The sequence below is a fragment of the Alosa pseudoharengus genome, unplaced genomic scaffold (assembly GCF_046254945.1).
Source record: "Alosa pseudoharengus isolate Yale_2024_CS ecotype anadromous, Long Island Sound unplaced genomic scaffold, YU_APseudo_1.1 YU_APseudo_1.1_scf_15, whole genome shotgun sequence".
NCBI classification, from domain to species: Eukaryota; Metazoa; Chordata; class Actinopteri; order Clupeiformes; family Clupeidae; genus Alosa; species Alosa pseudoharengus.
Window position 1 is genome coordinate 30,504,121 of NW_027468620.1, and position 25,458 is coordinate 30,529,578.

General features: G+C 39.0%; 2 protein-coding genes across 2 annotated transcripts; both read right to left on the reverse strand.

Moving 5' to 3' along the window:
- Window positions 1-296: 296 nt before the first annotated feature.
- LOC143123957 (cytosolic phospholipase A2 zeta-like) lies at window positions 297-9,278 on the reverse strand. The gene is made up of 11 exons (XM_076285217.1): window positions 9,175-9,278; window positions 6,532-6,670; window positions 6,045-6,181; window positions 5,284-5,506; window positions 4,967-5,088; window positions 4,626-4,834; window positions 3,638-3,736; window positions 3,082-3,252; window positions 2,042-2,211; window positions 1,239-1,425; window positions 297-963 (listed from the first exon to the last, which is right to left on the reverse strand). Exons 1-11 carry the CDS (start codon window positions 9,276-9,278, stop codon window positions 716-718), a joined length of 1,809 nt encoding a protein of 602 aa, XP_076141332.1. The 3' UTR covers window positions 297-715.
- An 84-nt stretch (window positions 9,279-9,362) lies between these two features.
- On the reverse strand, window positions 9,363-23,924 carry LOC143123958 (cytosolic phospholipase A2 zeta-like). The gene is made up of 9 exons (XM_076285218.1): window positions 23,851-23,924; window positions 22,836-22,908; window positions 22,185-22,321; window positions 21,256-21,393; window positions 21,107-21,147; window positions 18,402-18,444; window positions 17,485-17,536; window positions 9,777-9,907; window positions 9,363-9,458 (listed from the first exon to the last, which is right to left on the reverse strand). Exons 1-9 carry the CDS (start codon window positions 23,857-23,859, stop codon window positions 9,363-9,365), a joined length of 720 nt encoding a protein of 239 aa, XP_076141333.1. The 5' UTR covers window positions 23,860-23,924.
- Window positions 23,925-25,458: the final 1,534 nt, after the last annotated feature.

Sequence of the window (25,458 nt, forward strand, 5' to 3'; positions counted from 1 at the left end):
ACTACAACTATCCATAGAGGACACTGCAACTTATGCGTTTCAATATCTCAACAACCGCTTCAGTGACAATTTTTAAATTTGGCATGCTTAGATCAAATTCCAGAATAACTCACATTTCCTAAATCTTAATTTGGCTCTGTCATCAAAATAGGTGCCAACGACCTGGCTGTGACCGATATCTTTTGACACAAAGGTTCAAACGTCATGAAATGCTGCATCATTACCACATTCTGGATAAACGGCAATTTAATGATCTTCCATAGGGGTCGCTGTAACTTACACATTTCAATAGCTGCTTCTGTTCGAGGCTTTACAAAGATACTTTATTAATTTCATCACACAGGATTAACATATTTCTGGTTCCAAATTGTCCAAATGAAATTAGTTGCTATATTAATCAATGACTAAACAACAATTACTTAAGCTTAATATTTCCATGGTGTTTATCTTAATACATTTGCATTATTTTAATCCAATGAAGTGACTAATAGACCCTAAGAAAATGATTACCTGATGTACTGCAGTCAACAAATTTGGATGTTTTTGTTGTTGTTGTGTGTGACCAGTCACAGGAAAATGTACAAATGGAATATGTTTCAACCAGTGTAGCCATATGGTTTGACATAAATTAAATATCTATGTATAAACTTCATCATCTATGCCTGTATGTATAATTTCTATTTCCTATCAAAAATACACAATTTGGAGGATCTGTTCAGAAGCAGGGGTGGTCCTTGTGTGCGTCCCCATCCACATAGGCTCTCTCTCTCTGTAGCGCCCTGCGTAGAGCTGACCGCAGGATGTCGTGGTTGTTCAGGACGTTGTAGCAAGTAAGATCCATCAGCTTCTGGAAGTCCTCAGGCTGGTAGGCCAGTTTGGTAAGCGAGGTGAGGTATGGCGAGTCCTTGGTGCTGACATCCACCTCTCCCTGTTTCAATTCATCTTCCCCTTCTCGCTTGACTCCTTTAAATAACAAGCAGGAAGATGAGGTTATGATACAACTGGGCTGAAACATCCACTGGTTTGCTTTTCCAAAACACAAGTCAGTACACCCAAGAGCGAGACGAGGGTGGACACTGAAAGATGCAGGGAATCCAATATATGGGAGTGGAGACCCTGGATCTTGCCAGTCAATGTAAAATGATATTAAGACAATATGCCAGGGAGCCCAATATTTCTATGTTCATAGTCCCACTATCAACAACGTTAAGAATGTAGTTGGGCTGGTGTCTACTAACCTGGGGCTTTGAACTCTCTGAAGGTGAGGTTGACCATGGGGAAGTGAACCACAATGGGAGCTTTGGGATTGTTCTCGTCCTCAAACACATACACCTCCTTCATGGGCTCATTCTCCACACGGCTGAAATCGATGTGAGGGAACGGGATCCTGTGGTCAGTGCAGTGCTTCTGGGTTTTCTTCAGCACCTGAGAAGCAAACAGACAGGTTAACAAAACTGCGGTGTTAACGGAGTCGCAATTCTGCCCATTACAAGTTTGTGAATCATCAAAAGAGTTTGACATCATTATTTTAAGGTAAAATAACTACATTGTGTTGCTTTAATTCAAGCTGTAGGTTCAGGTATGTCCAATAGGACTGCTGCATATTCCATGGATGTCAAAAGCCTCTCGTATCAACAACAGCATCACAATCCCAGTGTTCCACACAGTGTGGCTGGAGATTTGAAAAAATGATTTCAGCATTTGTCACAGTCAGGGATGGATTACTGCACGGGCATTACCGGGCCAAGGTCCAGGGGCCCAAGGGGTCAGGGGGCCCTGAAGCCCAAGCCTTTGCATGGAATCATTGCCTCAATATCAACAAATCAGGATGTAGGCTATGAATCTGATTGAATTTAGTACCGGCCATCCCCAAAATGCACCAGAATACAGGAAATCACATCAAACAAATGAAACATTTCATGAACGACAATTAGTGGGGGGCCCTTAATACATGTGGGCCCAGGGGCCCGAAAGTTCATAATCCGCCCATGGTCACATTGATTCACTGTCTGAAGATACATTATGACGGTAACTCGTGTACCATAAACTGATCCGAATCCCAGGAGTAGTTGAGGGACAGGATGAGGTCCATGCATCTCTGGGGTCGGAGTACTGGGGTGAACGCCATGTTACATGCAAGTCCTGCGTCCACCAGTTTCAGGATGGGGTCAGCTGGGGTCAGCTGGTTTGGGAACGCGTCAGGGTGTGTCTCTAAAGAAACAAACCAAACAAAGGAGAAAGTAGAGAAATGAAAGAGAAACGTTTCTTGTTATAGTGGATAGTGTGTGTACAGTGTGTGAACATGAACCCCAACATGATTGATTAGTAAAAAAGAAGTTTCTTGTTATAGTGGATAGTGTGTGTACAGTGTGTGAACATGAACCCCAACATGATTGATTAGTAAAAAAGAAGTTTCTTGTTATAGTGGATAGTGTGTGTACAGTGTGTGAACATGAACCCCAACATGATTGATTAGTAAAAAAGAAGTTTTTTGTTATAGTGGATAGTGTGTGTACAGTGTGTGAACATGAACCCCAACATGATTGATTAGTAAAAAAGAAGTTTCTTGTTATAGTGGATAGTGTGTGTACAGTGTGTGAACATGAACCCCAACATGATTGATTAGTAAAAAAGAAGTTTCTTGTTATAGTGGATAGTGTGTGTACAGTGTGTGAACATGAACCCCAACATGATTGATTAGTAAAAAAGAAGTTTCTTGTTATAGTGGATAGTGTGTGTACAGTGTGTGAACATGAACCCCAACATGATTGATTAGTAAAAAAGAAGCCAGTTCAACTAATTCTTATGCCATATTGTAAACAAAGAATATCCAATATAAGACATATTGAAATACAAATAAAAGTGTTTTTGTACCAAATAATATATTTATAAAATATTTAGAATATAATTATAATATAAACTACCATGATTTGGTGCAAAAATATGACTATAATTTATAAAAAGAAAGCCTACAGTATAAACATCTAATACAACATATTTAATATTAATAAGATATGATATATGTGATGCAACATATTGGATATGACATCCATACTGTATGATATGAAGTGGTATAATTACCTTGTTCTACAAGGAAACCACTTTTATGGTAGTCCCTGTGTAGACTTAGGCCTCGCAAGAAGTTGTACATCTTGCTGGAGATTGGTCGGCTTGTTAGGAATCTGGTGAATTTGGCCATGTAGGAGGTTTGTTGGATCAGGATAGTGCCCAGCATTGTCGGTTTGTCGGTCTCTGTTGAGAACAAATCTCAGAAATCCAGGTACCATCTGTCTCTTTACCTTCCTCTGTCTGCCACTTAAACCACTTTAACAAACAATTTCTTAATCTTCCTCCTTCAATGCACACACGCATGCATACATACACAGATGCAAACAATCAACCTGACATGGCATGAGTAGTACCCAGTCTGGAGAATCGTTCCCACTCATAGTTCATATGTCACCATGGCAGGGCCAGGTGCTGATACACAATACTGTAGGTGCTGCTGGTCCTAACGTCTCTTTAACCTTCTATTTGTGAAATACTGTGTGCATGTACCGTTATGTACAGTATATATTTTTGAACGCATGCATGCCTGTGTGATGGTATGCCTAGTGAGAGGGCATCCGTGCCCTACCTGTGGTGGTAACATCAGAAGCAACCCAGTTTGGCTTGGAGCCTGTGACAAGTTGCCACACATCAGTAAGGTTGGCGGAGCAAGCACTGCTCCAGATTCCTGCAGAACATACACACACACACACACACACACACACACACAGTTACCTAAAGACAAAGTTAGGTTATCTGAATGTCTATTCTAAAAAGCACTCATCTCTCTCTCTCTCTCTCTCTCTGAATTAACTTAAAATCGTATTATATTTTTGAGTATAGGGGGTCCTATGAGTTTTTGGGAAATGTGCAATAAAATGTGCTTTTGCACACCTTCTTCGGATGGGTGCGTCGGAGAAGGACCACAGGGTCACCAATGTCAAAGTAAGTAGGAAGCTCCCGCACACCGTCTTCATTTGCAATTGTACTGTTTTTTTATTGCAACATTTCGGTCAGATGACCATCATCAGGCAATTTTGCATGAGTGAATATCACTCAATTTTATTGCACAGTCCCTTTTCTCCTTAGATATTGGTATTGCACATTTCCTGATACTGCTCATGTCCCCAGGTATCGCACATTTCCCGCACACTGTCTTCATTTGCAATTGTACTGTTTTTTTATTGCAACGTTTCGGTCAGATGACCATCATCAGGCAATTTTGGAAATTAGGAAATGTGCAATACTATTTTACTGTAGTTAGAGGCTATGCGAAATATCAAGGGTGTGTTTTTCTGCTTAGAGATTGAGGTACTAATTCCTATGTCTGCTGTGCTTACTCTATTTTATTCCTGTTGTCTTTTATGTGGTATGGGGCGTTGAACTGCTGTGTGTTGTTGTAAGCAGCCGTATGTAGCACTGTATGCCCAAGACAAATTTCCCTTCTGGGACAATAAAGTTAATCTAATCTAATCTAACTCAATCTAACTCACTCACTCACTCACTCACTCACTCACTCACTCACTCACACACACCCATCCTCCCTTGCTTCATTCATTCATTCATGCTTCACTCACCTATCAGAAAAGGCAGACGATTCTCTGGAAGGTTGTTGAGCTGGTGACCCAGGAAGTACTCACTGCCAAAGTGCTTAGTAGGCACAAATGCACCGTACTTTGGAATACCCACCTCAAAGGGGCTGAATTCACACCATTCTGCAATACAAAGACACAATGGTGGTACAGAGCCACAGTTCCAGAGAACACTTCCAGAGTTCCAGAGAACACTTCCATAGATGAAGAACTACACCGTCTGTAGGATCTGCAAGCACATTTGGCTGTAGCTGTGGAATGGTCTTTCATGAGCCAAGTGAACATTTCGTTAAAAAAAACAGAAAACAGAGAATAAAAATAGAAACTTGCCGGCCTCTGTGTTGATGCCTTTCTGGCTACTCTTCATGTTCACAGCTGTGTAGATGGGCAGAGGATTCTGTCCCTCTGATACCGCCCTCTTCTGGTCAGAGAGGGTACTCTCCCATTTCTGCACTTGCAAGGAGCAGACACTTGGCTCTAGGATTTGCATTTCATCATTTACATGTCACATACGTGTGTGTGTGTGTGTGGCGTGTGTGTGTGTGTGTGTGTGTGTGTGTGTTGTGTGTGTGTGTGTATGTGTGATCGTGTGTGTGTGTGTGTGTATCTTAGTGTTTGTCCTCCTGTGTACTCTCTGCCGTACCTTCCCATAGATGAGGTGTTCTATAGCCAGACCCCACATGTCAATGTAGGACACTGGATGTCCCTCCTTTTCCTTCTGCTCCATCTCCTTTCTGTAGTAACCGATCTTCTCAGTGGACAGTATGTCCTTGTACCTCTGGATCATCTCAATCTTCATTGGCTCAGTGACCACACCCATGTCCTTTTTTGACCAATCAGAATTCTCATACAGAGTGGACATGGCCCTATGAGAGGCCAATGTGTCATGTGATTAGGCATATAATGTTATATGGAATAATGGTAAGAGGCAGGTTAGAGTGGTAATTAAGTAAGTATAAGTATAAGTAAGTATATATACTCTTTTGATCCCATGAGGGAAATTTGGTCTCTGCACTTATCCCTACAACAGCGGCGCTCGGGGAGCAGTGAGGGGTTCGGTGCCTTGCTCAAGGGCACTTCAGCCGTTCCTACTGGTCGGCAACCGGCAACCCTCCGGTTACAAGTCCGAAGCGCTAACCAGTAGGCCACGCTGCCCTCGTCTGGTAGGCGTCAAAGAAACTGGTTTCTGATTGCAAAAGCAGTGTCAGCTACATCTAATTATCAATTTTCATTTATTTATGTAGATTTACTTATTTACTTACTGTATCTTAAACCGCTACAAGGAAATGTCAAACACTGACTTTGAAAGTTGTTTCTTGAGTTAATTTAACGCCATTGAGAGATGTTACCTCACTTTTTTACCAACCGGATGAATGTTCTATAATGTTTCATGAGGAGACTCACCATGTGGACCCTGAGACACCGGTGATGTAGCTGACAGCATCCAGGACTCCCAGACTCTGGAGAGCCCTCAGACTCCCAAAGGTGCCAGTCATCGCCCTGGTCCCTCCCCCTGAGCAAACCACACCCACCAGGGGGACCTGGGCAGATATCTCTTAGTTTACTTGAGGTTGCAAAATTGTTCAAAACAGTAATAATATAGTGTTATGTAATGTAATAATATATTTAACAAAAAATATCAAATGGATGTTTCAATACATTGGTATACGAGCTGCAAGCAACTTCTCCTTTTGCGTTGTCATATTTGTATGTGTGGTAAATGCACCATGCACACACACACACACACACACACACACACCATGCACACACCATGCACGCACACACACCACAAACGCACACACACACACACACACACACACACTGTACCTTATCTGTGTCTGGAGGAGAGCTGACACTGACACACACACACACACACACACACACACTGTACCTTATCTGTGTCTGGAGGAGAGCTGAGCTCCAGCAGCTTCTGTAGAGCCCGACCCACCACCACCTTCCTCTTCTCCAGGAAGTGCTTCTCCGCTGACGGGATGTCAAAGTCCAGACGCAGCGCCAGCTCCTGTCTTGGCCTACAGGGTCACAGTCACAAAACAGCAGTCAGTAGAACATCATGAACTAAGTAGTTATACAATTAATCTACATAGATAGATAGATAGATAGATAGATACTTTATTGATCCCCAAGGGGAAATTGAAGGTCTCAGTAGCATACAGACATCATCACACACAACATGCACTTACAGCAGAAAGAGTAAATCCAAGTATATACTGTATATATAACAAAACTCCACTGTACAATAGAGACAGTAGAAGATAAGAAAACTAAATACTAAATATACTATATAAATTAAATATTTTTGTTATAGGAGAAATCCGGCGATTTTCACATAGATCTCTCGTGTTTCAAAGTCAATATTATACACGAAACAATCGGTTTTACCTAGATCGAGTTGCTGGTGGTGTGTTTTTCAGTTAGCCTATTAGCTGGTTTGATTAGCATTTACACTCAATGAGCATCAAACCAGTTAATAGGCTAACTGAAAAACACACCATGCCAATCTAGGTATGGTGAAGGGTATGTGATGATGTGGGGCTATTTTAATTCCAAAGGCCAAGGGAACTTCATCAGGATGCATAGTTTCCTGGATCCATGAAATAAGTGGCCTTCAAAAATAAAAACAAATCTGCCTGCAACTATGGGAATTTAACATAGGGGTCAAATACGTATTGCCCTTGTAATTTAAGGAAGAACATTTATTTATTTATGATACATTCTTCATTCACTAAGAAAATTGGTGTCCTTAAAGGTTGGATTTTTACTCAATTTTTTCATTAAGGCATTAAGTTGAATTTCTAACAGATTTTATATTCCTCTTTTTTGTCAACTTTAGGGTTCAAATACTTATTCTCCCCACTAACTGCCTGGAAGCTCCAACTGTTGGCTGCAGCAGCTTGAGCTAAGTAAAACCAGTTTCTTTCTTTTCGTACCGATAGTACTTGGTGACCTCGAGAAACGGAGATTTATGTGAAAAATGTCTACTTTAATATTGTTTATCATTGTTAATATGCTTTGTAATGTTTTGTAATGTTTATGTTTGGGAACACTAAACATAAATAAACCTAGCGTCATAAATCATGTTGTTTCACACAGACATTTCTAAATGTTGTGCAACTCACCTGGTAGAAGTAACGTGAGACTTTGAGTTGCGGTCACCCCAGTATACATGCTAAGCTCTAAGTTTTTTTTTTATATGAGGTCACATAAGATGTTTGTGTGTGTGATATGAATGTCAGCTTATTGTTTGTTGTCTTGTTGACAGTTTGGCAGTGGATTAAGAGTAAATAAAAGAAGAAAACAAATAGTTGTAATGTAATAGGGTTGTGAGCTATGCTGTTTAATTGACTTTCTCTCAGGGCTTGCGTGTATTCACACCAAATTGGCCTACCATACCTTCCCAAATATGCACAGTATCCCTTTAGCTGCATGCCATTGGGCTATTTACCATCTATTACGTAAAGTTAGTGAACACGTTATCAAAATGAACGTGCACGCATTTTGTTTGAGCAGGAGAGAGAATACGCACGCAGACACGCAATAGGCTACTTGTTGTTTTCTTTTACTCGGTTATCTATATATGGTTATCAGCACACAATGTTGAGCTAATTCACTAACTCAATACTCATCATGGATATCACAAGTTTAAACAACGAAAACAGAAAGGATGGAGGCAGCAAAGCTAGGAGTTATTCCAGATGGGCAAGGTAGGCAATTGGTGTGCTTGTCAGAACGTTAGACTGCGCTAAAGCCAGACGTCACGTTACGCTAAAACAAAACTAAAGGTAACTTTAGCCTGTATAGGGCTGTATCAAGTTGTCCAAATGAATAGGTCATTGTAGACATTGTCGTTGTATTATTGCATGTGGATGTTGTTATGCTATGTAGGCTACTTTTTTGCTGACCAATGCACGGACCTAAAACGGACAAATATTGTTCACGTTTTTTGCGGGGGGGGGGGGGTGATGGGTGTGTGTACCATAGCATTAATTCCTGCAGGCGCCCCTGATTAGGCCTACTGGATGGCCTTTCCCCCGACGACAGTTGCAATTTGTTGTTGCCCGAGTGACATAACCATGTGTCTTAATAATGTCGTTACGTTTGTGTGGAAATTTTCTCTTTTAACAATAAACTACACATTTGAAATAATTGTAGGCCTATTTAGTTATTATTATTAATAATATAATTATTATTATGTAATAATGTTTGTAATATTATTACATTTGGTTTAAGCTGGATGAGAAAGATGTGACATAATTCTATAGCATTAAACAGCTGACAGGAACGAAATTAACCGTTCCGGAAACAGTATTTTTTTGTTCTAACCGGTTCGGGAACGTCAATTTATTGGTGGAACTCATAACCGGAAACGTTATAATTCCGTTTCTGTTCGTAACGAACCGATTGGGAAAAAAAATCGGTTCAAAGCCCTGCTTTCTCTTTGCTCATTGCCAACCAAAGAGGGAGGTCTTTCTACATCTAAAAAAATACAGTAGCTTGGGAATAGAAAAGGTTTTACCAGTCCTCACTCTTCAGCTCAAGGTGAATGAAATCTTGTAAGAAACTTGGTGTTACAATGATGGGTTTGCTTGCAGAGAATGAACGTTTGTGAGATTTGGTCATTTTCTTTTTTTCATTAAAAATGTTTGTCAATATAAGCACAAGTTATGTATTACAATCAAATTAGATGTGACAGTCATTTGGTGTTCATAACAGATATGAATATACTACCTTTCCGACAGGCACTCTGATTTCTCGTTTAGAACAGAGACAATCTTGTGAAAGGCTGACTTTTATATCACCCTGATGACAGAAATGATAAAAGAAATTAGAGAGCATATTCCACTTCAGATGTAGTTTTGTGTGTATTATGTAGGAATCTGGAGCAGCGCTTTCTCCGTCAACCTTACTGATGTGTGGCGAGTCTAATGACAGTAAAGACTTCACTAACCATTTAGTAATACATTGTAAAACACCTTAGTATAAAGCGTTATCGTACAGGTAAATGTAACTTAATGACTAAATGTGTGTGTCTGTGTGCACATGTGTGTTTTTTTTTGGGGGGGGGGGGGGGTTAGGGCCTGTGTGTGAGTGTGTGTGGGCATGTGTGGGTGTGTGTACCTCCACACACAGCTCTGTCTCCAGGTCTTTGTTGATGTGGAAGCGTAAAGAATCCAACAGCCCACAGGAGAGAACACTTTCCTCTTTATATGCTCCTGTCAACTTCACCGTTTGATTCTTGCATTCTGTCACTAGACACATAAATGTTAAAAACACACACACACACACACACACACACACACACACACACACACACACACACACACTTTAAGCAGTGGCATAACATGTCAATGGTGGGCCCAGGTGCGAAAGTGCTACGCAGGCCTACCGGCATATTTCGGCCCAGGATGAATTAGCTCTGATACATGCAATACACATTAAGGGTGACTTCAATTGTTTATGCAAAGGGCCTGAGGCACCGAAGTAGTTTAGTAGTTACAGATTACAATTTCAAATAAAAAACACACGACTACATAGGACCCATACATGTGAAAACATTAAAAAGTATTTTATTAACAGCCTGCAGGCCAGGGTAATCTAATATTAGGCTACTGCATTAACATCAACTCGCATGGAATTATGGGAACACTCAATGCGCCTCTTCAACCCTCTGCTGAAACTGCAAGCGTAGATTGCTTGCTTGTAAACTCGCACTGCGCAGAAACAAAACTTAATGTAGCCTAACTTATTTAACCGTGCAGAAACCAAATAAAATAATTCATATGCATACAATCCCCAAGGCCATCTTTCGTTGTGCAAAATCGTCAACGATGTTTCCAATATTTAATATTTAATGCTGGGCCTGGCTCTCGTATTTTCAATGGACAGGATAGCTAACCCACTGAGCCTCTCCTGCCCCATGCTGCTCCTTAGGTAGGTCTTAATACGTTTGAGTTTGGAAAAAGATCGCTCAGCTGTTGCCACAGTCACAGGCAATGTCAGAAACAACATGAGATCAGTACACACTTCCCCGAATGTGGATGTTACACTGTCATAATCTACCACCAGCATTTTGGCAAGTTGAAAAATAGATGACTTCTGTGAAATATCTGCTTTAAAGCAAGACCTGAATGAGAGGAGTTGTGTTGGGAATGTCGGTGCAATGTCCCTGCTATAATGGTCTGACAAACGTCTTGGACGAAATGGACGCATTTGAGGAGAAGATGGATGAGCTGCTCATGCTCTTAAGGAGCTCCCAGTCACCTCCCTCTGCTCCAGTCGATGACATATTGCTGTCGTCCTGCTCGACAGTCACTGAGCTGCAGGAGAGGAGGAACAAAATGCCCTCCCTCCAGGACTTGTACTCTGGGACCTAAGCGGGCAGAGACCATCACCAAAGACTCCACATATCCTGCACACACACTCTTTAACTTCCTCCCCTCTGGCAGGCGCTACAGATCCCTGCACACAAAAACAACCAGACACAAGAACAACTCTTTTCCCACTGCCGTCACTCTCCTGAACTGCAGATAAGTGGGGTCATCCCCACTTTGACCGTTTACCTGCCCATTACATACTTTATCATTCCAATATACGTCTTGCACTCTACATTTGCACTATTACTTTGCACTCAACAGCCCACTCCATGTGTACTTGTATTGGTATTATGTCTTTGTATATTGTGTTGGTATCTGCCACAATGTATATTGTTGTCTATTGTACAGTGTGTCTATTTGTTGAATGTAGCACCTACCAAAGTCAAATGCCTTATGTTAATATACTTAGCTAACACTAAGTCTAATTTATATATATATATATACAGTGAGGCCTTTTATATTGTTTTTTTTGTCTTTTGATAATTTTATATTAAAGTTATAAGTTCCATCAATTTTGCCTGTTCATTCTTTCCTGCTAATATATAATAATGCATTCCTGCTCGTGCTGTTTAAAGTAATTGGTATGCAAAGGTTGCAATGTTAGGGGAGGGTTCCCTAAAGGTTGCAATATTTAGGGAAGGGAACGTTCCCTAAATGTTAGGGAACGTTATGGGAACAGTTAGGGAACGTTAGGGGAAGGTTTCTAAAGTTTGCAACGGTTAGGGAACGTTAGGGGAAGGTTTTTTAAAGTTTGCAACGGTTGGGGAACGTTAGGGGAAGGTTCTCTAAAGTTTGCAACCTTTAGATAACGTTAGGGGAACGTTTTATATAACCAAGAACTAACGTTTCCGGAACGTTCAGCAAACTTTCCATGGGAACCAAAACTTGCTCAAAAACTAACCTTAGGGTAACTTTTGGGAACCAAAAACTAACGTTTCCGAAACCAAAAACTATGGTTCCCAGAACGTTTTGGAAACCATAAATTGTTAGCTGGGTTGCCTTTTCAAGCAGTTCATCATCACCTGCAAGTTGAAGGGTCAGGACGTAAAGACTTAAACACATGACAAGTTTCCCGCATACACTGTAAAAAATGAATCCTGGTGCCAAGGAAATTACACAAAAAAAATCAAGTATGACTTAATTTCTTGAAGCAGTTGCCTTAAAAAAATAACTATTATGTTTTCCCCCAAATAAATCAACTACATTTGCGAGAAAAATATTCAGAGAAAATGTTCCCTAAAAGAATTGTGGGAAGTTGCACAATTTCTCGCTGATAAATGTGCAGCCATCTGAAACATCCATCTGAAAAACGTCTTTCAGTTGAGATTTTGAAAAGAATGCCTCGAAGACGGACGCCATTGAAGTTCAGCATGGAATAGTAAAAGGTAAAGTATTTTGTTCCTGCTACTTGTGAAAGCTAGCATGAAAACTACTACAAATATACAATTAAGTAATGTCACATCACAGGTAGCCTATATATTTTCATACCAACGTGTTTGACCTTCTAGGAAATATTGGTGAAGTTAGCTTAACAGTAGCAAGGTCGCTAACGTTAGCTGTAGAAGCTAGCTTCTACTCAGATGGTTGGTAAACTAACCAGCAAGCTAACCTTAACTTCGGTAGGTTATATTATAACCGTATCAATTTGAAATGGCCGAGTTTATAATCATTTGTAATAATTGGGACACTCTAAACTGACATTAATATAATATTGGAGTCGACGACGTCTTAATCTTTTTGTAACGAATTTGAAAAGACGGTTGGAATTTTAATAGCCACTGAGGGAATAGCTAACATGCTAACGTAGCTGGTTAACATTAGTTAGCCAGGACTCCACTGTTCTAAGCGATCTAGTGTGGTTTCAAATGCTTGTCTGGCACTAAGGGATCTGTTGACTGACTGATTAAAGCAGTCTGTCAACTAATTGACGTTTGATTGAAATGAACACTATTTGCTTTTAATTCGGGTTATATATATTTTGCTCGTAGCTAACGTTAGCTGAGACCACCATGCAGGGCATATTCTTTTAGGCATTTGTAGCATATACGTGGTGTAAGGTAACTGTTAGTGTTGTTGGTTAGGTGCATTGTCCATTCTCAGTAATAGTATGGCACTGATATTAGTTAAGTGTCTGTTGGTTTTATTTGGGTTATTTAGCGATTATGTTAACATATTTGAACACATTCTGTTTGTCTGCGGTTAAAACATTTGGTAGCCTACATGGTAAATGATGTCAAAATGAATTTTGGAAGTCCTTTGCTAGTTAAGTTAGTTGATATACTGCTGATAGTCAATTGTGGTTCTTGTGTTTATATAATTATGGATTTTGTTTGTTTTAACAGGGTTGGCAAAATGCTCATCAAGGTCCAGTACCGTGGACTAAAAAAGTACCTCAAACTGCAGCCTGGTTTTTCTTATGAAAGTTTCATTGAAGAAGGTGAGGTTTTATGTGAGCTTAGCTAATAAATTTGAAATCAATGTTTGCATGCATCTGATATCAGATCACTTGGGCAGTGGGTAAGGTAAAAAAAGATTTTGTTACCCTTTAGTTGAATTAAATTAACTAAAATTGGAAACTGAATTTGTTAAATTCTTAAAGCAACCCTTTAAGATTCCAATTTTGTGTTTTTGCAGAATTTGGGCCAGCAGGTTCTTCTACTCTAAATGCTTCACTTTTCTGAAGTGATATGGAGAGGTCCTCTTCAAACAAGGGACATCAATCTCCTGGTGCAGGAGAGAACACCTCTGCCATAGGGGATGCAGCAGAAAAGGCCAAATGGGTGAGCATTTAAAATTAAAATCTCACTAGGAGAAATCCTTGTATGTCCTCCAAATGTGGAAGCCTGGCTTTGTGTTCTGGTAGTGTCAAATCAACGGGCACGCTCAATCTTGCAGCACTACACAGATCTGGCTGAACGTAAGGCATGTTTTTTAGATTCAGCCAGATCTGCTTGCAGATCCAGTGCTGCAAGATCGAACGCGCCCACTTATTTGACATTAACGGAACACGAATCTAAGCAATTTTCTTCCTTCAGATACAGGTCTTGTTATAATCTCCCTGTACACTTTCAAAAGTTTATAACACTTTAGTTTGTCTTTAGAGACCCTCACCACACTACCAAGTGTACATATTTTGAGCACTGCCAGTGGTTTAAAATAGCGTTTGTTTTTTCAACATGCTTGCTGCACCCTTAGCTTTCACTGTAGCCTATGCCCATTCAGTGTTAACGCAAAAAACGTACTTGCTCAAAACTTCACCAATTAACACAATTTTGCTACCACACTTAAATAGACCCTAGGTTGTTTGTAATCTTAAGTTACACTTTAATACATCTCCTGTGTTTTTAGAGGGTGCAGGTAAGTTTTCTCTTTACAAGTGTATCACCGTTATTGTTTCTCTTTTACCCATAGATGGTCCAGGAGCTCTTCTGGAGAAGAGGAAACAATGGAGGAGTATAAGAGATTGAGCCCCTTGACACACTGCACAAGACGGCATCATATCCTGGTCAGCCACATTGTTGAAATGCATGGGTATGTTTTGTTTTGTAATGTGAAAAAACAAAGTAGAAGCATTGTTGTGCACATATAGCCTCTCACACAACTTGCCTGCAGCGTGACAAGAAAAACCTAAATTTGGTAGTAGAATTGTTGTGTAAAAACAATTTTGAACTGATGTTTGTCCTTCTTTACACTTCTCTCATCTTCTCAAAGGAACTCTGGATCTCATTCATAGTCACCATTGGGTCCTTGGTTACCTGTCTGACCAAGGCCCCTTTGTCCCGGATTACTCAGTTTGGCTTGCTTTTTTGCGGAGAGTTGGAGGATTTTGTGTAGATATTGATGAAGATGATATGTTTGTTATATCTCTGTCAGTCATCTGAATATTTTTAAATGTTTTTTTTTAAATGCCCAAGCTATTGTTATTTTTTTTCTCAACGTCAGGTTTAATTTACACTGAATAAATGCTGTTAAATGAAATACTGATTCTCTAATTCTGTATATACACCACATCCTTTAAAATGTATGGTAATATACTTATTTAAAACATGCATAACTGCTCAAAATAAGTGAGGCAACTATATTACACGTGATTTTATCATGCGATATTAACCAGAAAAAATCAGGGAAATTTCCTTGATTTATTTTGAATATGCTTAATTGCATTGAGATATTTTACAAAAATTTTTTTTGTATACATGAATAATTTAAGTAAATTTCCATGATTTGTTAACGTCTATATTCTTAAAAATAATAGGGTTATATTTTTCCCTAATATTTTCATGTGTAATAAGTTGCCTCATTTTATTCATGCATTCCTACTGTGTCATTTTTTACAGTGTACTTGCAAATCTTTGGGAGAGCTGACTGATTATGATGTCCAGAGTTGCATTAAAGTATCTCTCTGCATCGGTTAAGCGCTCATCTTCCGATAGTTCGTCAAAGTGACGCTTCACTCTCCGTGCTCTAACATTCTCAAAAAAAGGAGGCAGGGCGGGGGTAGCGACGGGCCCCAGGAGGTCACAGGCCCTGGTGCGACTGCACTTGCTGCACCTACTATAGTTACGCCACTGAGTTTAAGAACAAAATGATTCAAACCTCTGGCAAATATTGATTTAATGTTGATTTTCTCTTGACCAATATGTTTGTTTTGACAGAAAATGACACTGCCACATGGTTAAAGGTTGCAAATACAATGGTAAACTCATTTGCACTATCACCATGACACTCATTCACACAGAGCACCTTAGAGCACCTTACCATACCTTACTATGCACAGAGAATCACAGGCTCAGTCCCTGCCTCAGTCATTGCAAGCGCCTCTGATTTATTAATCACCACTATGTGGATACTGTTTTTAGAATTGATTTAGATTAAGTGTTAGTATAATTTGTATTTTTGTAATTTGTATTTTAGTATATTTTTACATATTGTATTAAGTGTTAGTATAATTTGTATTTTAATATATTTAGCATATTCTTTATCTTCTACTGCCCTTACTGCTTAGTTGTGTTTTTATATTATATACTTTAATTACTCTTTCTGCTGTTAAAGAATGTGTTTGTGTTTTATGTATGCTGCTGAGACCTTGAATTTCCCCTGGGGATCAATAAAGTATCTATCTATCTATCTATCTATCTATCTAAAAACATGGAATCAGAAAAATAAGCTTTTAAAAAATCTTTTTAAAACATTTTTATGAAAAATGGCATGTCCAAAATGATTCATACCCTTTTTAAATAATCGATGGAAACATCTTTATTTGCCATAGCAGCTCTCAAAATGGATCCAGGTTTTTAGGCAGGAACAATTATTTGCCATCACTCTGGCCTTGTGCTCACTTTTTTGACAGATTGAGGTCTGGACGCTGAGGCACTCTAAAATTTTGGTGTTGTTCTCTGTTAACCATTTCTTGCCTTGTTTGGCACTTAATAGCCCCTTGTTTTGGTGTTACTATTTACTTTGAGAAGGTCACAAGATAAAATCAACATTAAATCAATATTTGCCAGGGTTATGAATAATTTTGTTCTTACAGTAACTATATATATATATATATATATATTAGGGCTGTCAATCTATTAAAAAATAATCTAATTAATTACATACTCTGTGATTAATTAATCTAAATTAATCGCATATATAATTTTTGCTGTGAAAGTATTTTAAATATTTAAATTCAAATGAATCATTGAATAATCAGCATTAGTGACATTAAAGTTCAAAAACTCTTTTATTATTATTTTCACTGTTCAAATAATTGCCATAATAATCTATGATATGACCTAATATGCTGAGGAAATAAATTCAAAAGTGCTTCGGGAAGAAGTTTTTTTTCACGTACAAGGCATTTCAGGCCACAGATATAACCTAGGGGACACAATGAAAATAAATTAACACTCCCCTCAATGTCAACACTTATTTCTTTGCATTGATGTGCGGCCGACTATAAAGTTGATGAACTCCGGTGATATGCGAATTCCTTGCTGCAGACATTGCAGAGGACTTTATTTTCAACACTTTATTTTTATCAACACCATCAGGCTGTTTTTTAAAAGTAAATGTTCCAATCAATGATCCAGGCAGCACGTTTTCTTCTCTCTCCTTCATTTTACAGTCTAATTTTTACTGACTAGAACGGCTCGGGGTCAAAGGTCATAAGGAATCGATTAATCTGCATTCTGCACTAATTTTTTTAATCAGTTATTTTTTTCTCAAATTAATTAATCGAAATTAATCAGTTAATCAGTTATTTTGACAGCCCTAATATAAATATATATGTATAATTATTATATATAATTATCATTATTATTTTAGAATAGAATGTTTTATAATATTATAATTATGTTAACTACACTGTATTTTTTCTTTCAAGTTGACACAGTAGGATATTAAACCTGCTGATGTATGTATTTCTTTAAAGATGATTTCATTCTTTAACATGCTCTCCTCCTTACAAGCAGCTTCTTGATGTTTTGGGAAGATCTCCAGGATGGAAAATGGTGCTGCCTGGAAAAAAAAGAATGCAGATGAATAGTAGCTAGCTAGGCAACAATGGCTGAATACCAATCTCTCCCCTCACGAACACATACTTTAATGCTTATGGGGGCTTAGGGCTCTCGCACTGTGAAATTGTGAAGTGCATGAGGGCTCGCTTGTACCCTTTATGCAGGGCTGGTCATTATTTATGTTATTTTATTTTATTTTTTATTGTAATACATCACAACATACCCTACAATATGCTACGGATCAGGACACCAAAAAAATCCAAGTCAGGAAAAGTACTGCACATTGGAAAATGAACCATTAGAGATGGGATTGGTCGAAATCCCTAGATAAATCAAAAATGGTCCCGGACGGGGGTGTTTCAGCCACAGTATCCATGGCAACTGGGGGCGGTAACCATGATTATGACTACATGCCGACTGATCTTTTTGTATTTCATGTTGCTATTTTTCATCTTTCTCAACCACGGTGTTGCTGGTATTCTGTTTAGGGAAAAATGTGTAAATGTGGTACACTTTTAAAATGAACACCTCCTTTTCTTCTTGTTCTCTCTTTCTTTTACGTTTACTACATCCATTACTACTCCCATTTTGGCTATGCTTGATTACTATAGATAGCAGTAGCTAGAAGAGAAAGGGGCGGGTACAACAGAACATCACTATAGTTTTTACCCAATCTTATCATTTTTATTTAGGTAAAACATTCTGCAGGCCGCATGGAGTTGGCTCAGCAATGTTAGCGTTTTGTATCTTGCTTATGGTATTCAATGTGCGAATCCATTTAGCCTTCTAGTTGTTAAATTTGCTTTATAGACTTTAGACATTGCACTTTGTTCGACATTGAAATTAGAACCCAGAGTGGCACTTACCATCAGGACTCCATTGGACCAGTACATTCCAGGCTCCTCAGCACTGAAAACCAGCGACATGTTATGATTCATTTTACATGCATCTGATGTCCTGCAGTGTTTCCCATACATTGACTAATTTGTGGCGGCCCACCACAATATCAACATTGACCACCACACAATGATTTTCCAGGTTGTACTAAATTGTGCTTAAATCTGGTTAGCATCATAACCACGCTATGCTAATTTGTAAAAAAACTGTTGTATTCAAGTTAATTCTGCAAACCAACCACCACAAATGGAATTCAATTCTGTGGGAAACACTGCCCTGGTTACATCTACTAAAAATGATGGCCTGTAGAGACTATCTAAAGAAATAAGCCATTGATCATATCTAACGATCAAGGCAGTTAGTTGTTTGTAAAACTTTCTAACATCCTTGAGGGCTATGTATGTGGTAGCATAGTGGTGAGCTGAACTAGCATGTAGTAGCCAAAAAAGTTGTGGGTTCATTTTCAGATCTTCACCGTTGTGCCCTTCAGCAAGGCACTTAAAAAAAATGTACTTTTAAAAAAAAAATCCTTTAAGTAAAAGTACTTTAAAACATTTTTTCAAAGTATAGGTGATAATTCATGCAATAGAGGGTTAACCCTGAGTTGCTCAACCCTGAGTTGCTCCAGGGACAATGGCCCTCGTAATATAATACATAAGTCACTTTGGATTAAAGTGTCTGCTAAAAATGAATAAATGTTAATGTCCATTCTGATTATTTCCTTCTCCACAGGGACAAAGAGCACATGCATGGCTTTAAAACAGCAGCAGGAAAACTATATAAAATCAGACTCAAAAGTTTTGTATGTGTTTATTACAACTTGAAACTAGATAGATATTTGTAACTGTGAAAATGATTTGTAGCCTACAAGTAATTGTCAATATTACAAATATGGGTAACACTTTACAATAATATTACACTATTTACCATTAGTTACCACCAGTCCATCACAGATTTTGCACTGTGGTGCTCTGATAACTACCTCCAACTCAACATTGACAAGATAAAAGAATGGGTCATTCATGCATCAAAATCATCCCCTGGACTCACTCACATCACCATCCATGGCCAACCAGTTGCACAGGTCAGCACTTTCAAATATCTTGGTCTCACCAATGACAATGAGCTTAACTTCAATCAACATGTCACCATCACACAGAAACGTGCACAACAGAGACTGTATGCAATACGCAAACTAAGATCACTGTGTGTTGCCCCCCCAAGCTCCTTCTGCTACTCTACAAAAGCATCATCCAACCCCTTCTACTCTATTGCTCCCCCTGTTTCTTCTCCATACTAAATGTCACCAGCAAGAACAAACTCATTAAAATCTCACACTTAGCATCCAAGATAATACAGCTTCCCACCCCCAGCCTCACTGATGCAAATGACACAGCCACCACACGCCTTGCACGCACCATAGTAAGCCCTGACCATCCCCTGAATCGGTTCTTCACCCTACTCCCATCTGGCCGCAGATACAGAGCCTTGGACTGGAAAAAAGCACACTTTAAGAAAAGTTTTGTACCCTCAGCAATCACTGCACTAAACAAACTCCTGTGACAATCATCCATCCCCCCTATTCTTTTGTGTTTTATGTTGTCTGCACTGTCCACCTTTTTGCTTGTATGGTGTTGAGGAGGGAGGGAAACAGGGGGGGGGGGGTGTTATGTTATATGTTATACTGTATGTATGAGGGAAATTTTGTAGTTAATTTTAGGTTTTTAAGAAATTTTAGTCATTTAAAGGGACACCAGGCAACGTTTTTGTGTTAATTAATCATCTTCGTAAGTCGGTATATGGTTAAATGACTCATTAAGGGGCGAATGAAGGCTCTCTTGCCCACCCCTACTGCCTGTAGGAAGAATATCCCACTTGCAAGTTCAGTGTATCCTACCCGCCGACCGAAGCAGGATCAGTTTCCAGCACAGAGGCAGGCTAACGAATTGCTAGAGATTGTTGCAAACGTGTGTATAATGGCAGAGCTGGCGAAGAAGCAGCGAAAACCCTTGACGGAAGACGCAAAGAAAAGGAAAAGAGCTTCAGACCGAGCAAGGGGGAGTTTCGTAGAGAAAAAGCATCAGACTTGCCTGGTGTCCCTTTAAGTTTAGTTAATTCAGTAGCTGTTATCAGTGTGTTTTCCTTATTATAAATGATGAATTCCTGATGTGTACATATTGATCTCATGGTGAATTCATAAGGTGCAAGCAGTAAACTAACTCATAATTCCTAATGTTTACATACTGAACACATGATAAATTCATAATGAACTAGTCTTTAAGTATGTTAAAAACATACTTAAAAATGATTATTTAAATGTTTGCTAATGTTTAACTAATACTTAACTAATGTTAAATAGTGTTACCCAAATATGCACTATACACTACAAATCTATTCTACAAGAATGGATCTGTTTTACACTTTCAAATTGTGATACACACATACAAAATGTTTTGAGTCTTATTCGACTCTGTCGAATAGTCTATTTTAATGTTTTAAGTGAAGCATTACAAAACATCTCTTGTCTGTACCTTACTAAGGTGAAAAAAACAGTTCATTCAAAATAATTGTTTGTACAAGTGCCTTTAAAATCACTTAGTTTTAACATATGAGGTAGTAGCAGAGCTGTCTTTTTAATTTAATTTATAAAACACTGCATTAAGTTCTCTCTTACCTCTCCACCAACATAAATTCAACCCACAACTCATCATTTGCCTAAACATGAAAAAAAAAACAGCATGTCAGATCAGCACATATGATTTGTATTTTAACGGGGTAAAAGGCCATATCACTTTTATGTCTGCTTCAGTTTGAGAGTTTTACCTTCTCATTCAATGGGAACTTTTGGGTCTGCCGTTGGCCTAAGTCAAGATTTCTGATATCAAAAAGGATGTCAGCGATATGATCATCTGAGTTGAATAGGCCTAGGTCTTCATCATACACTTTAATTTCTATAACATTCTGAAATATAAGAGTTGATATGTAAAAAATTAGAATCCTTCTGCCTTCTTTTAAAAAGTTTAATTTTAACACGTTAACACCATCAACAGTTGTAAATTGTAATCAATACAACAGGAAGTAACTCATTTAATGCACAAAAAAGTTACATGATGTCATGACTCATGACATGACTGCTGATGTAATCTCTGGGTGTATCTCATTTATCTATTTATCCAAGGGCTCGGAGACGGTACAGGGAAAATGTGGAGTCACTCTAACATCAGAGTGGGCTAAGGACTACATGCAGAGAAAAGAACATCAGAGCAGAGTTTCTCCAACACCCCCAACCATATTCCCCTATACACACACACACACACACACACACACACACACAATATACCCCCCCCCTGCTACACACACACCTTTACATCACCCCCCCACACACCCCATTACTCCCCCACACACAACCCCCCCCCACACACACACACCTAACTACCATACCCCCACACACACACATACCCTCCCCCAAACACAAATATACGCTACCCCACCCCTATCCCCCCAACACCCAGACCATTACATCCCCCACATACACACACTCACTCACCATTACACCATACCCCCGAAACACCATTCTTACACACCACTCTCCCCCCATACACACACACATTTCATCATCCCACCCAAACACACAACATATCCCCTCGCTACACACACACATGTTTGGTGAGCATCCAAACTCCTTGGTGAGCATTCCAGCTGTTTTTATTGAGTCTGGTAGTCTGTCACTTCAGAACCTGTGAAAGTCTGACCTTGACATGGCTGGGGATACGGAAGTGGAAAGTCTCGTTCCACTCGGGATTGTTGCTATTGGGAACTGCCTTCGTGCGGTGAGAACGGGCAGAGGATGTGGGGAGCTTCAGAATCACGTAGCAGTCCGTCTCACTGACTGCGGATAACCAAAGAAGAAAGAGCTAAATAAAATCAGGCCATCCGTCATTCTCTCTTTCTGTAGTGTACTTCACTTTGCCTTCTCGGTTACACTTTACCTGACAGTATTGACATAAGAGTGACATGACACTGTCCTGAACATGTCATAAACAAGTCATAAACGTTTATGACATAACACTTCTGTCATTAAGTGTCATTCTGTTTTTGTCATAACAAGTTAGGATTAGGATTAGGATTAGGGTTCGGTTTAGGGTTAGGGTTAGGATTAGGGTTAGAGGTTAGGATTAAGGTTAGGGTTCATGCGTCATGTCACTCTAATGTCGATACTGTCAAATAAAGTGTTACCCCCCTTCTCTTTCTAAGCATCTGTCAAATTTCATACAATATTGGGGAATTCCATAAGATCATATTCATAACAGCCAGTGGTGACAAAGTAGCCTAAGCATTTTAAATAAGACCTGAACCAATTAAGAACTGTTCCTGACAGACAGACAAACAGTAGGCATACTCACAGTAATCATATGATTTGTGAAGTTTTGCTCGCAGGACAGTAACGGTGAGGCTCCAGTAAGGCAGATTTTCAAGCTAAGCACCACAGATGGAACAAACAGTCATGCTTCAGTATTGCTTTACATTCACAAAAAATTGGTCATCCTAGGCCCTCCAGTTCTCAAGATATTCAAAGAAAACTCTGTTGGCGTACAGTCTGAATCAGAGTTTAATTTTATTATTTCAGTGTTGCGGAAGTTACTATTACAGGTGTTAAAGTTACTCAAAGTGGTGTCAAATGATGCCTGTGAACGAGTGCATTTGAACACTTGTGGTGTTAGGAATTTAACTCTGTTATAGTGTTAATATTTTTAACTCTGGTGTCCAGTGTTAGGAGAACACTGGACACTGGGACCCATATACACACCGAAAAGGGTGTAAAATGTACTCCTATAGAGTATCATTTACACTGTCTAATTTGCTGTATCTCGCCTGCAGTTGGTCTAACTCTAAAATGTGACAGTTCATCTTTGAACTGGAACCTGAAAGCTTGAACACATCTCCCCCATTCTAGCCTCCCTTCACAGGCTCCCAGTACACTATAGGATTAACATTAAGATCTTACTGTTGATTTATAAATCTTAAGGTCAAGCCCCCACCTAGCTTTCAGATTTGTTACATAATTATACCCCAGCAAGAACATTCAGATCCTCTGATGAATTTCTCCAACTGTCCCCAAAACCAATTTCCAATACTGAAGATATTGCGCTGTTAAATAATAATCATTTGGGTAGTTCAACAAAAAAAAGGTGGCAATGTGAACCAATAATCACATCATTATATATATTTAATGAATATAGACTGTCCTTGAGATGATAAGAATATTATTTATTTTTAATGTTTAACAATTTATTTAAAATGACTGGTCCTGAAGATTGCCCTCTCCTTTTGATCATATATGGAAGTTGAGCTGTGTACTTTTTTATTTAAAAATATGTTTTCTTAAATCAAATCTCATCTACTTACAAGTCTACTTACCTTGGACATAGTGGCTTCTCACTGTGAGCTTGGCTGCATCAAAGTGGAACTAGCTCATGTGACACTTAAACCCAGCATCAGCAGTTTCTGTTCTACTTTCTATAGGGAAATATAGTGAAACAGATATTTGACATATCTCTTTCACTATGGCCCCACACGCATGGTAGCCCCTACCTTTTGTGTGAAAGGAAGTTTTGGAGTTGTGGTGTGGTAGGAAGGTTTGGAGTTAAAACTGAGCTTAACAACCACTGGCTTATTTTTTCCAAGACACAGTCAGTATAGGCTACACCGGAAGGTGTAGGAAGGAGAAGAGGGGGGACCCTGAAACATTAAAGTGCCCATACTTTGACTATTTTTCAACAAGTTCAAATAGGTCTTTGAGTTCCATAAAACATGTTTCTGAAGTTGTTTGGTGGAAATAGCGTGTAGGAAACGATTGTTACCTACCTCTATTACCCTCTGTTTCAGCCCCTTCCAGAGTGTGCTGTTTTCTGCTGCTCATTACATATTCATGATCTGCAGCTAATTTGGCCACGCCCAAAGCTTCTAGAATCTTTGCCCACGCCCCACTGACTCTTACCACTACTACTACGTTAACTTTCACATGGACATGGCGGCAGTAGTTCAACCATACATGTTCGAACCAGAATCTGATCCTGAAGGAGGGGAGTCTCCTGCACTACCCTAGACTCAGAGAATTCAGCAAGACGCTTCTAAATGGTTAGTGAAACTTTCTATTTTTTTTAAACTTAGATAGTCAGTGTTTAGCCCGTGAAAGCTAAGTTAGGCTAGTATAGCTATCGATAGCTAACGTTAGTGCCAGGTCAGGCACTATTATGAATTATTATTCATTATTTATTAATCTTAATGAATTTGTATTCACACAGTAGTAAACTATATTGTGCTTCTTGTTCACTAAACGTGAAGTTATGTCTTGTAAACACCCCGCTGCTTCAAGCTTCGCTCGGTTGGCAGATCCTGTAACCTGCTCTAACTTTAATATTTACAGTGCATGAAAATGCACTGTACTGTTCTTCCTAGGCATTTTTAGAGTGCATGAAAATGCACTCTACTGTTATCCGAATTATTCTTAATATTAATTACAGTGCATGAAAATGCACTGTACTGTTCTTCCTAGGCAACTTCTTATTATTCCGCTTACCACTTTTTCCGTACGCAATTTCTCTTGAACAGTTTAACTTAGAAACGTCATTCAAACTTTGTAACGTAGGTCTTCAAACAGATCGGGTTGGTATGACTTTTCAACTTTGAAACTTTTATACTTTTTAAACTATTAAAGAAACACTTTTTAAAAATCCCCATAGACTTAACATTGCCGATTATGACATCATAATACGGCCATTAAGCAATTAGAATCCTATGGCAGGTGTTCAGGCCACCTGCAGCCTCAGGCTTTAAGCATACAAACTGGCCCTATTAAGACTACACATCCTATTCAACTGCTTCTTCTGCCAAAAACTGTTTCAAAATAAAAGTCCTCACTACAATATTTCACTGTTAAACAATTTAACCCTTTAAACTACTGAACTTTTTAACTGTTCAGCCATTGTAACTGTTACTTGTCATCAACTATGACTCCTACCCACT

Excerpts from the sequence above, each read along its gene's own strand:
- LOC143123958 (XM_076285218.1), bottom strand. Across the intron at positions 21,394-22,184 it reads GTATCCCCAGCCATGTCAAG|AATGTTATAGAAATTAAAGT; the intron begins GTCAGACTTTCA and ends CTTATATTTCAG. Across the intron at positions 17,537-18,401 it reads GGTCCAATGGAGTCCTGATG|GCAGCACCATTTTCCATCCT; the intron begins GTAAGTGCCACT and ends TTTTTTTTCCAG.
- LOC143123957 (XM_076285217.1), bottom strand. The coding sequence starts at position 9,278 with ATGACCAAATCTCACAAACGTTCATTCTCTGCAAGCAAACCCATCATT. Across the intron at positions 5,507-6,044 it reads GGTGTCTCAGGGTCCACATG|GGCCATGTCCACTCTGTATG; the intron begins GTGAGTCTCCTC and ends GGCCTCTCATAG. Across the intron at positions 3,737-4,625 it reads TCGTCTGCCTTTTCTGATAG|GAATCTGGAGCAGTGCTTGC; the intron begins GTGAGTGAAGCA and ends TATGTTCTGCAG.